The following is a 19182-nucleotide window of genomic DNA, read 5'->3' on the forward strand; positions in this document are numbered from 1 at the left end:
ACAGGCTCTTCCCTCATCCATCTTGCTCTTCTTTGTCTGTTTAATTGCTGTGTATCCTTCACATCTTAGCTCAATTATGAAGTCCCTTTAGAAATCTTCCTTGCCTTTCAAGATTACATAAGCTACCCTCGGTTTACTTTCTCGTTCAACACCATTCCCTCCCCTCAGAACACTAACAGTGATTAAATATTTGTGAAACTGTTAGTTTAGAGTCTATTTCATCCATTAAATTGTAATCTCTATGAGGGCAGGAACCATGTCTGGCTAATTTTTACATCCCCATTACCCACCTTAGAGACTGGCATGTGGTAGAAACCCAATACTACTGATCGAATAAATGGATGGATGTATGGACGGGTGGGTGAGATGGGCAATAAAGATCTTAACATCCCTAAAATCTTGACCTATCAATAACCTGTACAGCTGATTAGAAACTGAGGGACCTCAGTTCAGATACTATTTCACCCCATACTCATGGAGGCAACTGCGCTTTGAGTTCCTAAATCAGGGAGCCTGGGGGAGGGGAAGGGAGAGTAAATCACCCATGGAAGTGTTGTCTCCTTTGAAGATACAAAGAGAGAATAAGTAGCTGGTGCCCAGGAGTACCTGTTCCCATGAAGGGGGACATGATTTGGTATTCCCAGTGGAACACCACACATTGCAAGGAACCTGCAGCCCAATCTCAGATGGAAGTGTTGAATTTTCAGGGCCCAAAAAGGAATCTTGGAACTAAAATGCAATAATGTTGAATCTCTGGGAAATGTTAAAAATACTTAATTAAAATAATAGTTTGTGGAAGTTTAAAGAAAACTACTGGTGATTACAAGTTAAATTGGATTCACAATTTAAAAGCCCCAGTATGCAGTCTTTTTTGCTACATAATGATAGCTGCCACTTACTGAGCACCTACCAGGAGTCAGCCTCTGTGTCGTGTGTGTCTGTGAGACATTTAATAATCCTAACAAACCTCTAAGATAGGTTTTATCACCCCCTTTTACGGACGAAAAAACAATCTCTGAGAGATCATGGTATTGCCCAAGGTCACTTAGCCTGTAAGAGGAACGTGGGGATTTTTCAGTCAAGTGTGTCTAGTTCTAAAGCCCAACTCTCTATTCATCTTGCTCATAGCTTGCAATAGGTCTATATTTCAGCAAAGCTTCTGCTCAATTCTTTTTTGGCCAAAATGATGGTAAGTGGTTTGGATGATTGCTCTCTAAGGTGAACGTCAAGCAGGTTGAGACATTACATCCAAAGCAGTGATCATGAACTCTGTGTCCACCTGGAAGGAAGCTTTCTGGGGTGAGGTGGGGAGAAGGTTTCACCTGGAGAGCTAAGTCTGACCTGTCTCTGTCCTCTGTGTAGGACAAGTCCAAAGGCACATCTAAGCTTAGGAAAACAAAGGATGGCAACCTATCATCAGTTTCTGCTGAGGGTTCGGAGGTGCTGGAGCAGCACAGGACACCAAGCCAGGCAAGTGCTAATAGATGCCTTTAAAATTTAAATGGGTAAAAAGTCATCTCAAACTCGGAAGAAAAAGTGCATCATAATGCATGACACAAAACTGAGCAAGAATGAATATTATAGATGACAGACTTGAGATTGAAAATTAGCTGGCCAGGTCTGAATCCTGGGTGTGAACCATCAACAAGGAATCCACAGAAAGTCTTGCAACTCCCATTAGAAAAACAATAGATCCAAAGCTTGAGATTGTGAAGGGAGCCTTGGCCTGGAAGTTTTTCAAGAGGATATCAACCACAAGATGCTGACGAGATGACTAGACTGCTACGCTCTCCACCGCACAGACTGCAGGTCGTCAGTCTGGGGCCTCAAGGTGTAAGAATGACATTAACAAGTGGAGGGTGTTCAGAGGTGAGGAGCCAGCACCTTGGGAATCCTTACATTATAAGGAGCATATGAGGAAAGAACACTCAGATGGGCCTTCAGACTCCTGCAGGATTTTCTTAAAGATGAAGTGTCAGGCTTGCTCAGATCTAGTATCAGTGGGTGGAGATCACTGGATGGTATGAAAAATCTTACAGAAGTATAAAAAATCTGCTACACTGTTGTATTCCACTTTGTTGGAAATTACACAGAATTGAGACTGACTTGGAGAATTTGAGACCTGTGGTTGTGATATTTAGGAGAGTCCGTGGGAGCCCAAGGAACTTGTTTATTCTTTTTTTTTTTTTTTAATTTATTGAGTTCTTAGTAGTTTACATCACTGTGAAATTTCAGTTGTACATATTTCTTGTCTGTCACCACACAAGTGCTCCCGGTCACCTCCTGTGCCTACCCCCCGCCCCTCCCCCCGGTAACTGCTGAACTGTTTTCTTTGTCCATGTGTTTGTTTATATTTCACATAAGAGTGAAATCATATGGTGTTTGTCTTTCTCAGTCTGGCTTATTTCACTTAGTGTAGTACCCTCCAGATCCCTCCATGTTCTTGCAACTGGGATGATTTTGTCTTTTTTTCTGGTTGAGTAGTATTCCATTGTATATACATATCATATCTTCTTTATCCAATCATCATACAATGGGCACTTGGATTGTTTTCATGTCTCCACTATTGTGAATAGTGCTGCGATGAACATAGGGGTGCATATGTTACTTTGGATTGTTGATTTCAAGTTGTTTGGCTAGATACCCAGTAGTGGGATGGCTGGGTCATGTGGTAGTCCTATTTTTAGTTTTTTGAGGAATCTCCATACTGTTTTCCATAGTGGCTGCCCCAGTTTGCATTCCCACCAGCAGTGTATGAGGGTTCCCTTTTCTCCACACCCTCTCCAACATTTGTTTTTCTTCTTGGTAATTATAGCTGTTCTGACCCGTGTAAGATGATATCTCACTGTAGTTTTGATTTGCATTTCCCTAATGATTAGTGATGTTGAGCATCTTTTCATGTGTCTGTTGGACATCTGTATTCTTTAATATAAAAATGAACTTGGTGGAATTTTTCTATAATGGAACAGGCTATCTGTAGAGTCTTCAGTTTTCTCACACATAAAATGATGGCATTCAGTAATATCATCTTTAAGATTTTTTCCAGTTCTAAAACACTGTTCAGTTCAAAATGGTGAGGGGAAAATATTTTTCCTTAAATTACATTAATATGAAACACAACTATCTTTATTTAATTTCTTATATATAAACATTGAAGCAAATTTTAGCTTTATTCTTAATTTTTTCCTTAAGGGGTATACGATTTCACTTACAACACTTTAAATGCTGTATTGCTATTGATGTCAGGCTGCCAATTGTCGTGCAAACTGAAACGTGAAGGTATTTACATGAAAAGTCTTATGCAAGTACAAAAATTCTTCTGTTTTTATATGCTTGATGGTTCAACTTTGTTGAAAATTACATAGAATTAGGGCTGACCTGGAAAACAGGAAACCTGTGATTGAGAATTTTAGTAGAGTCCCTGGGAGCCCAAAGGATTTGCATATTCTGTAGACAGAGAACTGAATGGATTTTAGGGTCTGACAGCACCACAGAGCGAAACTCCTGGTGAAGGAGTTCAGAGATGGTTCCTTGCAAGTCCCACTGGAATGAAATCACTTCAGACTCTAGATTTTTCCCAAGTGACTGACTGAGCCAGATCCAGGATGTAACCAATCAGATTAAGATGAGGAGGTCTCATTTCAACTTTTTAGTCCAAAGTGGCTTCTCTTTGCCTGTACTATCGGGGTGTCTCAGAAATTCTTTTTCCCTCAAAAGATCCTATCAACGTGTTGGTGACCATGACAGAAAGAGGAGCATGACTGTTGAGACAGAACTCAAGTAGGGAAAAGGCACTGTGATTTTTAGCTCTGTCCCCGCTGACAGGGCACCTGGTGAAGAGGGAAGGAGGTGAGATTCGGCATTAGAAGCTCTGAGTTGGCTCCATTGTTTGCTAGCTGTGTGACTTAGAGCCATTGATCTTTAATACAAAGACAAATATTAACATAGGCCTGATGCCTATTTTTTCATGTAACATTGATTTAGAGGGATGGCATTTGGCTTCATTCTAGTCAGGACCAAGGAGAAAGAAGTCTGATTTTGCCCAAGACTCTTGGATCAATCTGGGGTCATCTCTGAGCAAAATTTCCCTGGGAGAATGCACTTGCTGGTTGTTTTCCTACGTCAACGGCCACTCCTTCCCCTGCTCTTTTGCTGTGTCCTCCTGTTCTTCCAAAACCTAAGGCTCAGTCCTCAGACCACTTCTTTCTGCATGTACTTTGGCTAGAGTATCTCATCCCAGCCATAGCTTCAAATACCGTCTTTATACAGATGATCTCACCATTATCCTCCTCAGACCTCTCCACTGAGCTCCCCACTCACTTAACCAACTGCCCTACTCAGTATCTCACAAGATGTCTAAGTGGCACTCAAACTTAGTGTGGCCCACACTGGTCTATTGACTTACCTGACCCCACTCCAAATCTTCTTTCTTACAAGCCTTCCAAGTTCAGTAAACGGTCCCCACATCCATCCGTTTGCTTAGACAAGGAAAACATCTAGGAGATATCCTTGACTCCTCCTCTTGCTCTCACTCCCCACTTCCAATGCATCAGCCGGGTCAGTCAGCACTCCCAAACGATTTCCAGAAACCAACCACTTCTCTCCATCTCCACTGTAAATGCATCTAGGCCACCATCCTCTCATGCCCACTGACTCATCTCCCTGCTTCCACTCTTGCTCCTGCCCAGCCCAGCCTGTGTAGCAGCCAGAGCATCTTTCTCAAGCACCTCTCAATTCACACTCTCCCATTTAGACTCTCTGACGGCTTCCCATTGTAACCAGAATAAAATCCAGAGTCCTTACTGTGCCTTTATGAGGCTCAGCATGGTCTGGGCCCACTGACCTCTCTGAGCCCATCTTTCTTGGATGCCCCTTCCCAGGTACTCTGCCCCAGTTGCACTGGCCTGTCTGCCTCTGAAACACACTGAGCTCATTCACTGCTTGGGGCCTTTCCACTTACTGTCACTTCTGCTTTCAAATACGTCTCCTTCTCACCACATGGGTCTCAGCCCATGTCTCATCATCTCAGGAAGGCTTTCCGTGACCACCTCCTACAACAGCCTCAACAGCCATTCACAGATCTCCCATCACCTTAGCCTATTCTGTCTGCTTATACCATTTACCAGGAATTGAAATTAACTTCCTTATTCACTCATTTATGTGTTTGATACTTCCTTCTCCTCACTAGATAGTAAAACTGCTTACAGATGGGAAATGAATATGTCGTTCTCTGTTATAAACCCAGCTCCTACAACAGCTCCCAGCACATGGTAGAGGTTTGATATTTGTCAACCAACAAATAGACTGAACACGCAAGGCTCTGTAAGATCTCAGGACCCAGGGAGATGAGTCCGTATTAGGTATTAATACACTGCCTTCGTTACAGTCATAGTGCGTGGTGGTTTTGCATTAGACCAGTTAGGTTCCACATGATCCTTAAGAAGGTTTTCAAAGAGGAAGCAGCAGGGAAACACCTTCTTAGGACCACACATGACCTTAAAGCTGCAGGAGGTGGCTAGTGGGCATCTCCAGCTTGACAGCTGGCTACCCCTGTCAAAGGGGTACTTACATTGGCCAGTCACTCTGGAAAACTCTGGTATTTAACATAGATATTACATACATGCACACACACACACACATACACACATGCACACACCCCAGGCTCCTCCACATGTAACTTTAAAGTTGGGGATGTTGTGAGAGCAACGATCTGAAAGTCTGGTCCAGGGGCCCCCTGCCTTAAAAGGCAGTTCCCTGGATCCCACCCCAAACTATGGCATCAGCATCATAGGACCTGACCTCTTGGACAAGCCCCCCAGGTGATTCTCCTGCCCGCCAAGTAAGCACCCTCGTGAGGCACAGACACAAGAACACCATGAGAGACCTACGTGCCAGGCAGCTGCATGCCCAGGGCAGCAGCAGGGCAACCGGCAGCAGGAGTGCTGCTCTTCCATCCTTCCATCCTTTCATCGGCCCTGGTCTTTACTCAAGCTGGTGGAGAGGCTTCAGGTGAGACGGTGCATATTCAACTCAGAGGGACCGGGTCAGGGCTTTGCTCTCTGTGCCTATCTCACAGCCCAGCCTGACCGCCGAGGTCATAATAGGGCACTGGGTGGAGCTGGGACAGTCAAGACAAGGCAACCACTTGGCAGCCCCGAACCAAGATGTGATGATTTCCATGAGCTGATCCTCTGGGTTGTGACGGTCAGTGTGGAACTGGGGGGCTATAGACAGGGGAGTGGGAGGACTCCATGCTAGTTGGGTTCCTGCAAGACAGGGCATCTCAGATTTACTAATATGTCAGGACAAAAGAGCTGAAGGCACTCCCCAGGAGAAAGGGTCTCAGGCTGCTGGTCCCAACAGGTCAGGCGATACAGTGGTGTGAGCACAGACTTGGACTCCTACAGAAAAGAGGTCACATCACCAGGGGGACCTTAAGGGAGCTACTTAACTTTCTCATATTACTCATCTGTAAAAATGGGGATAATAATAACACTTACAACATTATATTGTTGGGAGGCTTAATGAGCTAACGCATGATTTAAATTCTCTACTAATTGCATCTCTACTAATGTCTTCCAGTAAAGGAAGGCACATTGACTAGCAGTTTCTATGAATGAGACATCATAAAGTACAGATCCATGCGTAGATCAGCTGCAGGGGAGCTTCCATTGATGCAGCTCATTCATTTGTTCATCCACTAGGTTAGCTAGGACTTTATGAAGCATTTTCTATATGCCAGGCTTGGAGGATGATGCAAAGATGAGCTATAATTGTTCTCTGTCTCCTAGAAGCTCACACCCATCTGGGAGAGACACTTAAGACATCACCTTAAGACAATGGGATAAAGGTGTTGTTGGAAGCTGTGGAGGGGTACCCACCCCAGTCTAGGGGGAGTGCTGGTATGTGGTGGGTGGGGAAAGAGGCCATTAGGGAAGGTTCTCTAGAGGAAATAAGCTCTGTCTGGGCTGAATCAATCCACAAAGAGAAATGGCATTGGGAAGGGCAGAAAAGCACTTGTTATGGGTTGAATGGTGTCCTCCCAAAAGTCATCTGTTGGAGTCCTAACCCTTAATGCCTCAGAATGTGACTTTATTTGGAAATAGGATCATTGCAGATGTAATTAGTTAAGATGAAGTCATACTGGAGCAGGGTTGGCCCCTAGTCCTGTGTGACTGGTGTCCTTATAAGAAGGGAAAATTTGGATACACACACCCTCCCACACAGAGAGAACAATGTGTGAAGATTGGAGTTATGAGGCCACAAGCCAAGGAAGTCCCAGAAGCTAGGAGAGTGGCCTGGAATGGATCCCTCCCCAGCTCTTTCAGAGGGAGCACAGCCTTGCCACACCTCCATTTCGGACTTCTGGCTTCCTGAATTCCAGACAGTAAACTTCTGTTCTAAACCACCCCTCTTGTGGTGCTTTGTTACAACAGCCCCAGGAAACTGTACGGCATTCTAGGTGGGCGGAAATCTGGTGCAAAGGTACCGAGGTGCATGGGAACTGTAGAAACTTTTAAATTAAACCATATAGAATTGCTCAAAAATAGACTAATATTGGCAAATCTGATTGGTTCAGCATAAAATATTGAGTTGGAATAATGTACAAGATTAGGTAGTAGACAGGGGTCAATTTATTGAGTAAAACTCAAATCTGAATAAACGGTCTTCCTATGAAGCATCCACTAAATAATTCTCACAAGAAATTACCATAGATGTGACAGGTATGTGGAAAACAAGTATTATTACCGAAGATTGTCAAGGAGCTGTCAGCGCAAATGTGTTCCAAAATTCTATACATAATGGATTTCCACTTTAGGGGAAATAACTATGGGACTTTTTCTTTCCCTAGCTTTTTTGAAGCTTTAAAACTTATCTTAAAAACTCTTGAAAATATCCCATCAGAGTAAGTGAAGGGCAGAGGAAGTGTTAAGAAGTTAGCTTGTGTTATTGGATGTAGAGTTTTAACATACCAAGCATTTACTATACATCTCATAGCTCATTAGTTAAGCATTGGAAATTCATCATAAGCAAAAAATTGGAATTCATCAACCTAATTCATAGCTTTTCTTTGCCAGGAAGGGGCTTGAAATGGGAGTGAAAGCTTCCTTACCCCTGTTCTTTGGAAAATACAATGAATTTGAGCTCAGAAGAGCAAAATGTTGTATTGCAGCTATAAATGCTTGCAAAATTTGGGGCACTGGAGGGCACGTGTTCAGATAAAGTGGAACAGGGTATAGATAAAGAATTCCAACATCACCCACGATCCTGCCCGCTTAATCACATAGCTTCTACGGCCAGCCCCCGAATTCAGAACAGGGGAACACAGCATATGTATTACTTTCATTCAGACCCCAAAGAATCTCAAGATCTCACAGCACGTCAGTAGATGGATTCACATTTTTATCGGAACACCATTGCATGAAGACATACGTCCACTCTGAAACCAGTACACAGTGTTTGCAGTGGCTTTATTCATAATTGCTAAAAACTGGTAATAACCATTACCGGGTGAATGGATGAACAAGCGGAGGTACATTCAGACGAAGCAATGACACTCAGCAATAAAAAGGAACAAACTGCTGATACACACAGCAACGTGTATCTCAAGTGCTTTGTGCTAAGTTGAAGAAGCCAGACACAACCAGCTGTATTCTGTATGATGCTGTTTCTATGACATTCTGGAAGAGACCAAAGGAGAGGCACAGAGAATACATCCGAGTTGCCAGGGGCTAGGATTCGGGGAAGCGGATGGGCTCCAAGGGGCACGGGGGAGCTTTCTGGGGTGGTGGAAAGGTTCTTGGTCTCAACTGTGGTGGTGGTAACAGCCATGTGCATTTGTCAGAATTCATAGAACCGTAAACCTTAAAAAGGTGATTTTACTCAATATAAATTGTATCTCAAAAACCAGACTTTTAAAATGCCTTTGTGCTTTGTGCACTTCAAAGAGCCACTGACGTGAACCACAAAAGAATTGCCCAATTTTTTGAAGGGATTTTTGTTGTGACCTCAAGGGCCGACCACGTGGGGAGAAATTGTTTTAATCCCAGCTTAGTCTGCTCAGGCTGCCATGGCAAAATACCATAGAATGGAAGGCTTACGTAACAGAACTTTATTTTCTAACAGCTCTGGGGGCTGGAAGTCTGTGATCAAGGTGCCAGCCTGTTCATTTCCTGGGGAGGGCCCTCTTCCTGGCTTGCAGACAGCTGCCTCTCTCTGTGTCCTCGCATGGCCTCAGAGCTGTTCACGGACGGAGGGCGAACTCCAGGGTGTCTTCTCATAAGGACTCTAATCCTGTAGGATCAGGGCACCCTGATGACCTCATTTAACCTTAATTTCTTTCTCAGTGGCTCCATCAACATATACACCCCACTGGGGGCTAGGGCTCCAATATATGAATTTTGGGTCCATAACAAATACCCAGCAGACAGGACGCTCCGGTGCCCCCGAGGCCGCAGTACCCGTCGGGATTCTTGCTCAGGTACTGCTGGTGGTAATCCTCGGTGTAGTAGAAAGTTTGTCCCTCCCGGATGTCGGTCGTGATCAGGCCATAGCCGTGCTCTGAAAGAACCTGTGGAGACAAAGTTACCGTCAGGACCCGATGCTGGCAGAGATTGTCCGAAGGAGGAGGGACAGGCAGGTGGGGATGCGAGGGAAGCAGACATGGGTGGCTGGGGACGTGCAGTAGGTCCTTGTGGGCCTGGGCTCTGCCACTTCCCAGCTGGGTGATTCTGGGCAAGCTTGCACCTCCCTGTGATTTAGCTCAGGAGGCTGGGATTGAAATCAGGTTTTTGACCCTGCAATTTATGCTCTACCCCTGACACCACCTGGTGCGTGTTAGGAGCCCTGGTTTGGGCCCTGTGGGCTGTGAAACTGGCCCCAGTGCTCTCCCAGGGGAAACAGCAGGACATGTGGCTCCCTGGCTGCCCTGGGAAGAATGGGTATCCCTGAGAGCACTCTAGCAGGGCTGTGATGGGAGGGGACGAATGGGCGGGATGGGGCAGGCAGGGATGCAGCACCTCCCAGAGCTGTCCCCTCTGCTGCCAGCTCAGGAACAGGCCCCCTGCCCACTCACAGGCTGGACAGAGGAGCCCCCACTCACTCCTTGTGGTTCTAGGGAGCAGGGACCCTATCAAGACCCCCTGGAGAGCAGGGGGCTATTTGGGGCCTGGGCTCTGCCACCCGAGGCCCAGGAGCCTGGGGAGTGAGGTCAGGGGAGGAGGTGGCCTGAAGGCCTGTGTCGGGTCATCGCCACCCTCTGTGACCTAGTTTAAGGCCTGGTGGCATCTGCTACCAGGGAAAGAAACAGACACGTAAACACCAGTTGGGGGAGGAGAGCAGAGCTATTTGGGGCGGGAGACAGATTAAGAAATAGACATTGCTCCCTGTGGATTTTAGCCCGTTCCCTTTCCCTTTTGGATTTCAGCTGTGCCCTAATTCTTTCTTGTTACAGGCTGCATGGAGCATTTGAGCACAGGGCTACAGAGACGTGACCCCAGTTTCACTGGTTCCATTTTGGACAGGGGTGCAAGTTGGGGTCTTGGACTTGTCCTTCCATAAGGGAACTGCCTGTTTGTCGACGGTCCATTGGTCTCTTTTAGAGATGAAGTTCTCACGTCTGCCCAGAAGGATGGATCCACTCTTAGTGTTCAGCATTATTTCACTGCTGACCCTCTGCCGAGCCCTATCACAGCTTTCTGAATTTCCATCCGGCCCTCCGAGGCAGAATTGGCTCTGAAACAACAGGCCTGGGGATTGAGGAAGGTGATCTGAGTGTCTCAGTTAGGGAGGATCGCAGAAGGAGACAGAATTCCACCCAGAAAGTTAGAATGAAGGTTCTTCATGAAGGGCCTAGGCGTTGTGGGCATCGTCAAGGGGCCCAACAAAGAGGAATGAGGCTTTCCAGAGACGAGCAGCAGCAGTCAGCCACAGGGCAAGGAGATAAATTCCATAGTTACTGAAGTCCAAGTGTAGGGGAGGGATACCGAGGAGGAACTGGGTCAGGGAGGGACCCTGCCACTGGGAGCACAACGGCCTCAACAGGAAGGCACAGAGAGCAAATACCCCAAATCCTCTTACTTCTTGCCTTGTACCTTCTGTCAATACCTCCCATTGCTGAGGGCAAGCCAAGCAACATTTAGGATCCCAGGTGACTAATCCTTAGGGGCCAGCCTACCAGGACCCAGGGAAGGACAGCCAATGGATCCGCAGAGGTGAAATGGGAACAAATGGAAAATACTCACGCAGAATCATCTAGTGCTCTCTCCTAGATAATAGAATTGAAAGCTATGAGCCATTCTTATTTTAGGGCTGATAAAGATGCCAAGCTACCCATTAAGCCTCATCATGGTGTTGTGTTGGTCCCAGCCTATTGAGAGTGATGCTGTAGGCTGAGAATGAGGCACTCGCCTGGGCCACATTGCTTGCAGTGAGCCCCCACAGACAGTTCCCCCAATGCCGTGGCTGGACCAGCCCTTGTGGTTCTTAAGATTGCAGGATGCACTTCAGTAAAAACCATCAGGGAACTCTGAGGAACAAGATTTATTCCTCATAGGCCTGGAGGGTACACAACATGCCCAAGGGCCACACAGTGAGATTGCAGGGGGGGAGAGAGAGAGAGAGAAAGCATGGACCTGGGGCTCTGCCTTTATTAACATTGAGGGTGGAGTGTCTAGGGTTTCATGAGTTCACTCTTTATTGGTCAATTTAAAGTATAAGAGCAGGAATTAGGGCTCAGGAATGGAGAAGCGGGGTCACTCAAGCAGTTGTCTAGGTTACCCAGGGCTTTCTGAAAGAGGGACCTTCATGGGTGGGGACAGCCTAATTCCTTCTCTGGCTGTTTTGCTAGTAGCTGTGTCATATAGCTGGCAGTGTGTTTCTTTAGGATGAGTGTCTTTTGAAGTGGATGCCCCAGCAGTCAAAAACTTAACATCAGGCACTTACACTACACTTGTATAATATGCTGGGCTCAGGACTCGGCAAGCATTATCTCATTTAACCCTCATCGCAACTATTCAAGGGATTTACTCCTCTTGTTTCATATTTATTAGATCAATATGCCAGATATTGTACGTTGACGTTCAGCACCATCTCTGCCTTTCCAAACTCTCCTAAGAATTGTAGATGCTGACAGCTGGCCACTTTTCTCAGAATCCCAGGCAGGCTTCAAACTTAGATTCTCAGGCAAGTTTTAGGAGGCAGAGGACATGGAGAAACGGTTATTTTCCCACAGCTGCAGTGTGCAGGCATGCAGGTTTTAGCAGACAACGGTTATGAGGTTTTGCCGTTAACTTTGAATATCTTGCTGCAAATTGTCACTCCAAAGCTGAAGAGAATAAGATCATTAGCGAGGAGTTCCTGTGAGTTGGGAAGTTTACCACACTCCTGGAAGAAGGAGGCTGTTTTTCTTGACCTTTGCACTCAAACCCTTTTAATGGTTCTGTAAGCATCCATCTCTACATACTAAAACCCTTTCGGCTTGGAATACATCGCGTATGTTCTATTTTCCTGGTAGAATCCCGACCGATACCATATTTGGAACTGAAAGCAGTTCCAGGAGATACAACTGCAAAGGTGGAAATCTAAGATTTGTTGTCAGGCCTGGTTTGATTTGAAGGCAATGATGACCTGGTCGCTAGTGGAAAATGGGGTTCTGGGAGTCCATGGTATGCAACGACAAAACAGTTTCTCAAGTTCTTATCTGTCGTTCCTAGAATCAGTTACCTAATAAAAGAGATCAAGTGGCGTTTGCAATAGAATGCTCTAGTGGGAGAGGCAAGTACAAGGGCTATGGTTACTGAATGCAATGGAAAGTTTGCAGAAAACAAAAGAACGAGACAGACGATCTTGGGGCCTTACATCTTCAACTCAAAGACATAATCCAAGAGCCAGAGGAGCTTCTATAATTGCCCTAAAAGAATCTCTTACCAATTGTATTAAAAATCAGACCCGGAGTTGTCCTACAGGTAGAAGAATGACAACATAACTTAAATTCACAACCTCTTCAGCTGCTTACATGAAAGATGATTAATTGGGGAAAAAGGTGACCCCAATAATTAAAATGGGATACTTGGGTGGATTAAGATGAATCAGTGTACTTTAAAACCTCAAAGCCCGCTGAGCTTCCCTTCTTGCCAGAAGCAGCCCCTCCGCCCCTTCAAGCGAAGGCTAACCCTCTGGCTTGAAGACTTTGTAATGCCTTAGTTGAAATAAGTACTTTCCCAGGGGATGCTGATTCTCCCCTCGACCCGCTCCTACCACCTCTCATGGCAGTCAGAACCATAAGTAGAGTCATTCCAACAGACCTCATAGGGCGTCAGTTCAAATCCGACCCCAGGAGAAGACAGATACACAGTAAAAGGGCTGTAAAATTCTATTAATGTATATTTGTAGAAACTCGAGGATTAAGTATGAGGACAGATTCTAAGGGAGTTAGGCAAAGAATAAAGTAAAATGCGATTGGCCCAAATTTATCCATCTAGGTGCACTTAAGAGAAATTCTATATTCAGTAGGTTAGCTGAAGCAGCTGGAAGTGGCTCTGTTTGTTTGATCGAAAGACTAGAACCTTGGACAAAAAAGTGGCCTGTATTAAATGTAATTCCTTTGTAGAATATAAAAGAAGGAATCCAAAGTCTTAGCTAGGAATGTCAGAATAGATTTGCTGTGACCTACTCACCCATCCTCTAACTCTGCCCCTTATATGAGTCCTGAGGACACCGTGTTAAATTAGGCCTTGAAAAATACATCTTCAAGGGGAGCGTCAGTATCCTAGAAAAATCCTGTTGTGGCTGTCATCTGCAGGCTGAGGATGATGTGACACATAACCCATCTGGTAGAAGGTTGATTACACTTGACTCCTTCCTTTATGGAGTAGGTGGCAATTTTTCTTCATAGTAATAGACAATTATTCTGTATATAGATGTGCCTGCCTTGCCCACAATGCTTCTGCCACCCCACCACACATAACTTACTAGATGCCTAGTTATTGATCATGATGATTTTTCATTTGGCACTACCTCTGACCAATTGGTTATAACGCAACAGAGATGAGGCAATGTGCTGATGCTCATGGGGTTCACTGATCTTATTATGCCTCTCACCACCCGGAAGCAGTTTGCCTGGACGAACAGTGTGATGGTCTACTGAAGGTTCTGTAACTGAGCCTCTTGACATCTAATAACCCGTGAGGTTGAAGTGCTCTTTTACAAAGTGTGGTATATATTGAGAACTACTGTTCAGTATATGGTGCTGATTCTCCTATGGCCAGAAAACATGGGTTTGTAAATCAAGGGATAGAAATGGGGCTGGTTCTATTTACTATTCACTGAATGATCCATTCAAAAAATATTTTGCTTCTTATCACCACAACTGTGAGCTCTGAAGGTTTAAAAATCTTAGTTCCCGAGGAAGAAATGCTTCTACCAGGGGACACAATGGCTCTGTTGACCTGAGAGTTGAGACAGCTGCTTGGCCATTTGGGTCTCATCATGCCATTGAACCAGGGGGCAAAGAAGGAGGTAACTGTGCTCACTGAGATGATTGACCCTGATTATCAAGAGAATAGAATGTTGCTGCACACAATGGGGACAAGGAGGAATATGGCTGGAATCCATGAAATCCTCTGGGGATGCTCTTTGTATTTCATTATCAAAAGGGAGAGATTAATGGAAAATCATGGCAACCCAATACAGACAAAACCACCAAGAGCTCAGAAATGGAATTTGGGGTCACCCCATCAAGTAAAGAACCACAATCAACTGAGCTTCATTCAAGTTGGAAGAAGGAATTTTCCAATACCAACCGTGGCCTCAGGATCAGTTGCAGACTTGAGAACTATTGTAGCTGCCTAGAGTTGCATGTTTGCTTGGTTATGCATTTGTATATGCCAATTTCTCTTTATTTCTTCCTTTTCCGTACGTTGGTGGTGGTTACATTTATTATTTAGTCTTTAGGATACAACACTGTGATGGTCATGGAGGTGTATCGCTCAGACCTGCCTTGAGAGAAACTGTTGCGAGGAGCATAGTTGATGATGTTCTTCAGCTATTGCTCCTTTGGATCCACCATGGCAGTCAGGCCACAAGCGCCCTTCTCTTGGGTTGCCCCCAGCCAATGACTGAGAGTGGCAGGAGATATGAGAGCCAGTCCGTTACTGCCCAACATGGCAATCTTTGTTCAGGAACTCCTATCAACCTGATCGAGACTTTCTCAGACCTGCACTGGGGTCTGAAGATGCCCTGCCTACTACCATCCCCCCACTCTTTATCCTCCCCAGACATTTTCCCCAGTAAATCTCTTTCACATATATTTCTGTCTTGGCATCTGCTTGTTGGAGAGCACAAAGATATGAAAGTGGGATTGTGATGGAACTGAAGAGCAACAATTATTATCCAGAGATGGATACTGTGATTTATAAGACTTTTGGCTAGCCATTTGGGGAAGACGATCACAGTGTTTCTGTTTGTATGAAGAATAGTTGTATTGTGTTAAGCAGGAGCATGCTGTTGTTGCTATTCTTGATTTTCAGAAATTTTAATGTGGTAGAAGTTTGTGTATGTATGCTGAGCAGCCAAAGTGGTGGGTTTGCTAGATAATAACTAGTCTCATAGTGCTCAAAATCCAGTTCCCTAAATCCTAAATCCCCATTTTTCTGTGTCCTAAGACCAGGAAGTCCATGAATCACAAATCCCAGCTCCCTTGCACTGACATTCTGGATGTGATTTTGGGTCCAATGAGATGCATTTGCTAATATTTGATATGTAGAAGGGAGGCAGTGGCAGCTGAAGCTGGACTCCAGTATCGGGCTGTGAGACAGTTGGGCAGCGGAGGGAGGAAGCCACGTTTTATGCTCCTCCCCAACCACTGGCTGCAGCACCAACCTCCTGGCCTAAAAACTGGTGGAGGCCTCTGACTTCTCCTTGTCAAATCACTGACAAGCTTGAGGAGAAGCCCTCTAATTAAGCCCGCTCTTGTGATAAAAGTTTCTATCTGCTAACTATCCAGAATTGCTTTATTCTCTTATCCTTATTTGCTCTTGAACCATCTCTCAAGTACTGGTTTTACCTTTCAGTATGCATTTTGCTTTGCAAAATCAGAAGAGGTTACACTGACTTTCAATTTTCTTCCTCTTTTTCATTTCTTTTTATAAATTATGGTAAGATATTTAAGAAATAAAACACTACGAACACGGTTGAAGGTCTCTGTGGGTCTCTCCACCTCCTCCAGTCATAATAAATAGCCTGAGCTTTGTGTTTATCTTTCCCTTGCATTTATAATTTTTCTGTATCTAAATATATACTAAGCAATAGTAGTGTCTTGCATATTTTAAAAACTTATAGAGAGGGTAGACTGAACACAATTTTCTGCAACTTGCTTTTGCCTGACATTGTGAGATTAATTTCTGCTGATCAGTTTAACTCCAGTTCATGTATGTTTTCACCTCTGAGTGATATTCTGTTGTATGGCTATACTAAAACTTAAATATTCCTGTCTTTGATAATGAGTATTTATGTTTTTTTCTATTTTTTATTACAAACTATGATGCTATGAGTATTCCTGTATATACCTCCTTCTAAATTTTAAATGAAATGTTTTTAAACATTAAAAACAATTGGTGAAGATATATTAATGATAAACTACTTTTAAAATCTGTTTTACATGAACGATAGTTTTTGGTGTCAACACTTTAAATAAGGCAGTTATTTTCTCTCAGCACATTGTTGGTATTATTCCAATATCCTTTGGCTTCCATTGTTGCTTTGGAGAAGTCCGTCAACTTGATGTTCCTTTGTAAGTACATTTTCTCTTGCATGTGTTGATTTTGAGATTTTCTCTGTCTCTACTGTTTTGCCATTTCACTAAAATGCATTTAGAGATATATTTCTATAAATTATGCTTGGTATTTGTGGTTTCCTGAATTGGAGGACTCATGTCTTTCACCAGTTATGGAAAATTCTTGGTCATTGACTCATTGAACATTTCCTTTCCTCCACTATTTTTATTCTCTCCTTCTGAAACTCCGGTAGCCATGTGTTAGACCTTTTCAATCTATCCTCCTGGTTTCACAACTTCTCTCTCATATTTCCCATGTTGTCTCTTAGCATTAGGTAATTTGTTCAGATCCAGCTACTGGTTTACTAGTTATATTTCTTATTTCCATAAATTGTATTTGATTCTTCCTGGCCATTTTTGACAGTATTTTGTTTTCAGTTCCCTCTTTATTGTAATAGAATTGTTTACATTCACTATCTAATAACTTAATAAATATCTGAAGTCTTTAGGTGTATAATCTTCTGTTCTTGCTGCACTTTCTCATGATGGTTTGTTTCCTACATGAGTTTAGCAATTTTACATTTCGAACCCACATTTGGCTGAACTTAAGATCTGTGGGAATCTATAGGGACTATAATTAGAATTTCTAGTTTTAGAGAAAAAACAATGGAATACCTAGTTAAATTTGAATTTCAGATGAACAACTAATACGAGTATTTCTCAAATAGGTCATGCTACATATTTATACTAAAACTTTTTTCGTTGTTTGTCTGAAATTCAGATTTAACCCTGTGACACGTGTTTTATCTGGCAGCCCTACATGTGCTGGAGATACATGTCTCTAGAGAAGATCTGTTCTTGTTTCTGAGAGATTCCCTGGGATCTGCCCAGGTGGGGCAACTTTAATTTTTTCAGTTTGGTGTTTTCTGGGCTATGTACAAGGTTAACTTTGAACTCTAGACACTTATGAGGGTAGAGCTGTGTTTACCATTTCTCCAAGGAGAGTTCTTCCCCCATATGTTGCTGAGGCTAAAACAAAAAACAGTCTCCTTTTATCAGACTGGTTTTATTTCTTAGCCCACAATTTCTCTGAGGCTATAACCCTTTAAGTGTTCATTCTTTGTGAATGGTCTTCAGTTCCTACAATCTACAAGAGCTCAAGCCCTTGTTCCCCACATGACCAGTAAGGCCCAGGAGTCTAGATTCACACTTCTTATTGCCTTTTCATTCTGGATAAGAACTCTGGACTGCTACTTCTGTTTTTGACTCCCTAAACTTTTCCTTACTTTCTTGTGGGCTCAGTGATTCATTTTAAAGAATGTTTGTTGAATTTTAGCCTTCATTTATAGATGTATACTAAAAAGAGGGTTTTTCAAAAATAATCTCATAGCCCATATTACCTCAGAAGTATTCCTTTTTTATTTCCTTTAACATACATGAGAAAGATGTCAGAAAATAAGTTGATCTGAGAGTCAGGAAATATGAATTTTAGTCTTGGATCTGTCAATAACCTTTAGCAAAACCTTGCTTTGTTTAGGGCTCAGTTTCCTTATATGTAAAATGAAGGTTGGGATTGATTTCCTTCAGTGTTTTTCAAATGGAGATTCACATTTCATATCCTATTATTGAGTTATGATATCAATTTACTGGGTTCTAACTAGCAGGTAGGAAAGCTGTGTATTGTTCTATGAAACCTTAGCTCCGTGTGTGTTTGTGTGTGTGTGTGTACCAGGCCATGATGTAGGATCTACTTCTTCCTATGGTTTACATAGGATACCATTGTGGCCATTGATCCCCCTCATAGATCAGTGCCTTCTCTGCAGTGAATGTTCTCTAGTGGGCATTGATGTGAAGCACAGAGCTCTCTCCTCTGGTCCATCCACATGCCTCTTCCCTAGACCTTATTACTTTTGAACTTTCAGTCTTACTCTTTCCAAGCCCTTGGCCAACCAGCCAAGCTATTCATGACTGCCCAAGAGGCCTTACATTATACCACCTATTTTTCCATTCAAAGGAGATGACGGCGTGCACTGTTCAGAGCTCTGCCCACAGGGGTATTTCTCCTGACCACATCATTCAAGGCCAACCCTGAGCAGGTCTATATGGTGACAGAAGTCCATTTTCATGGGCTTCTGAAGAATCAGGACTGAGAATTTTTCCTCTGTCATCAGTTGACATAGCACCTCTCATTAAGTCAATGCATAAGCTGAGAGAGAAGATTTGTTGCAACAGTAGGTAACATGGGGGCCAGGGCAACCTGTTCATACAACTTATTCACACTTGTTGAACCCAACCCTAAATTTCCATCAGAAGATGGAGTGTTGATGGCCTGCCAGACCACGTGAATTTGTGGGTTATGACAGGCAGCTCCAGTCACATAGTTACTTGGTGTCTCACAGCTAGGTCCTTGC

The 19182-nt window shown here is 43.8% G+C and overlaps 2 protein-coding genes and 1 long non-coding RNA gene across 9 annotated transcripts in view; 1 reads left to right on the forward strand and 2 right to left on the reverse strand.

Moving 5' to 3' along the window:
- LOC106782834 (serine protease 52) overlaps window positions 1–6084 on the reverse strand; it is a 64674-nt gene extending 58590 nt beyond the window's left edge. For 4 of the 7 annotated variants that reach the window (XM_070256815.1, XM_014737746.3, XM_014737748.3 and 1 more), the window contains exon 1: window positions 5889–6074. In XM_070256815.1, coding sequence (XP_070112916.1) covers window positions 5889–5970 — 82 coding nt within the window. In that variant the 5' untranslated portion in view covers window positions 5971–6074. Of the gene's footprint in view, window positions 1–5888 lie in introns of all 7 variants that reach the window. The other 3 variants (XM_014737747.3, XM_070256809.1, XM_070256798.1) reach the window with 1 other exon arrangement.
- A 37-nt stretch (window positions 6085–6121) lies between these two features.
- Window positions 6122–12484, forward strand: LOC138921731 (uncharacterized). The gene is made up of 2 exons (XR_011434579.1): window positions 6122–6204; window positions 10454–12484. It is a non-coding gene; the product is annotated as an uncharacterized lncRNA (long non-coding RNA).
- Window positions 9090–19182, reverse strand: part of PRSS51 (serine protease 51) — a 30497-nt gene continuing 20404 nt past the window's right edge. Inside the window, exon 5 of the mRNA XM_070256832.1 lies at window positions 9090–9571. Within this exon, the coding sequence (XP_070112933.1) occupies window positions 9380–9571 (192 nt within the window). The 3' untranslated portion in view covers window positions 9090–9379. The remainder of the gene's footprint in view (window positions 9572–19182) is intronic.

The sequence above is a fragment of the Equus caballus genome, chromosome 2 (genome assembly GCF_041296265.1).
Source record: "Equus caballus isolate H_3958 breed thoroughbred chromosome 2, TB-T2T, whole genome shotgun sequence".
Lineage (NCBI taxonomy): Eukaryota > Metazoa > Chordata > Mammalia > Perissodactyla > Equidae > Equus > Equus caballus.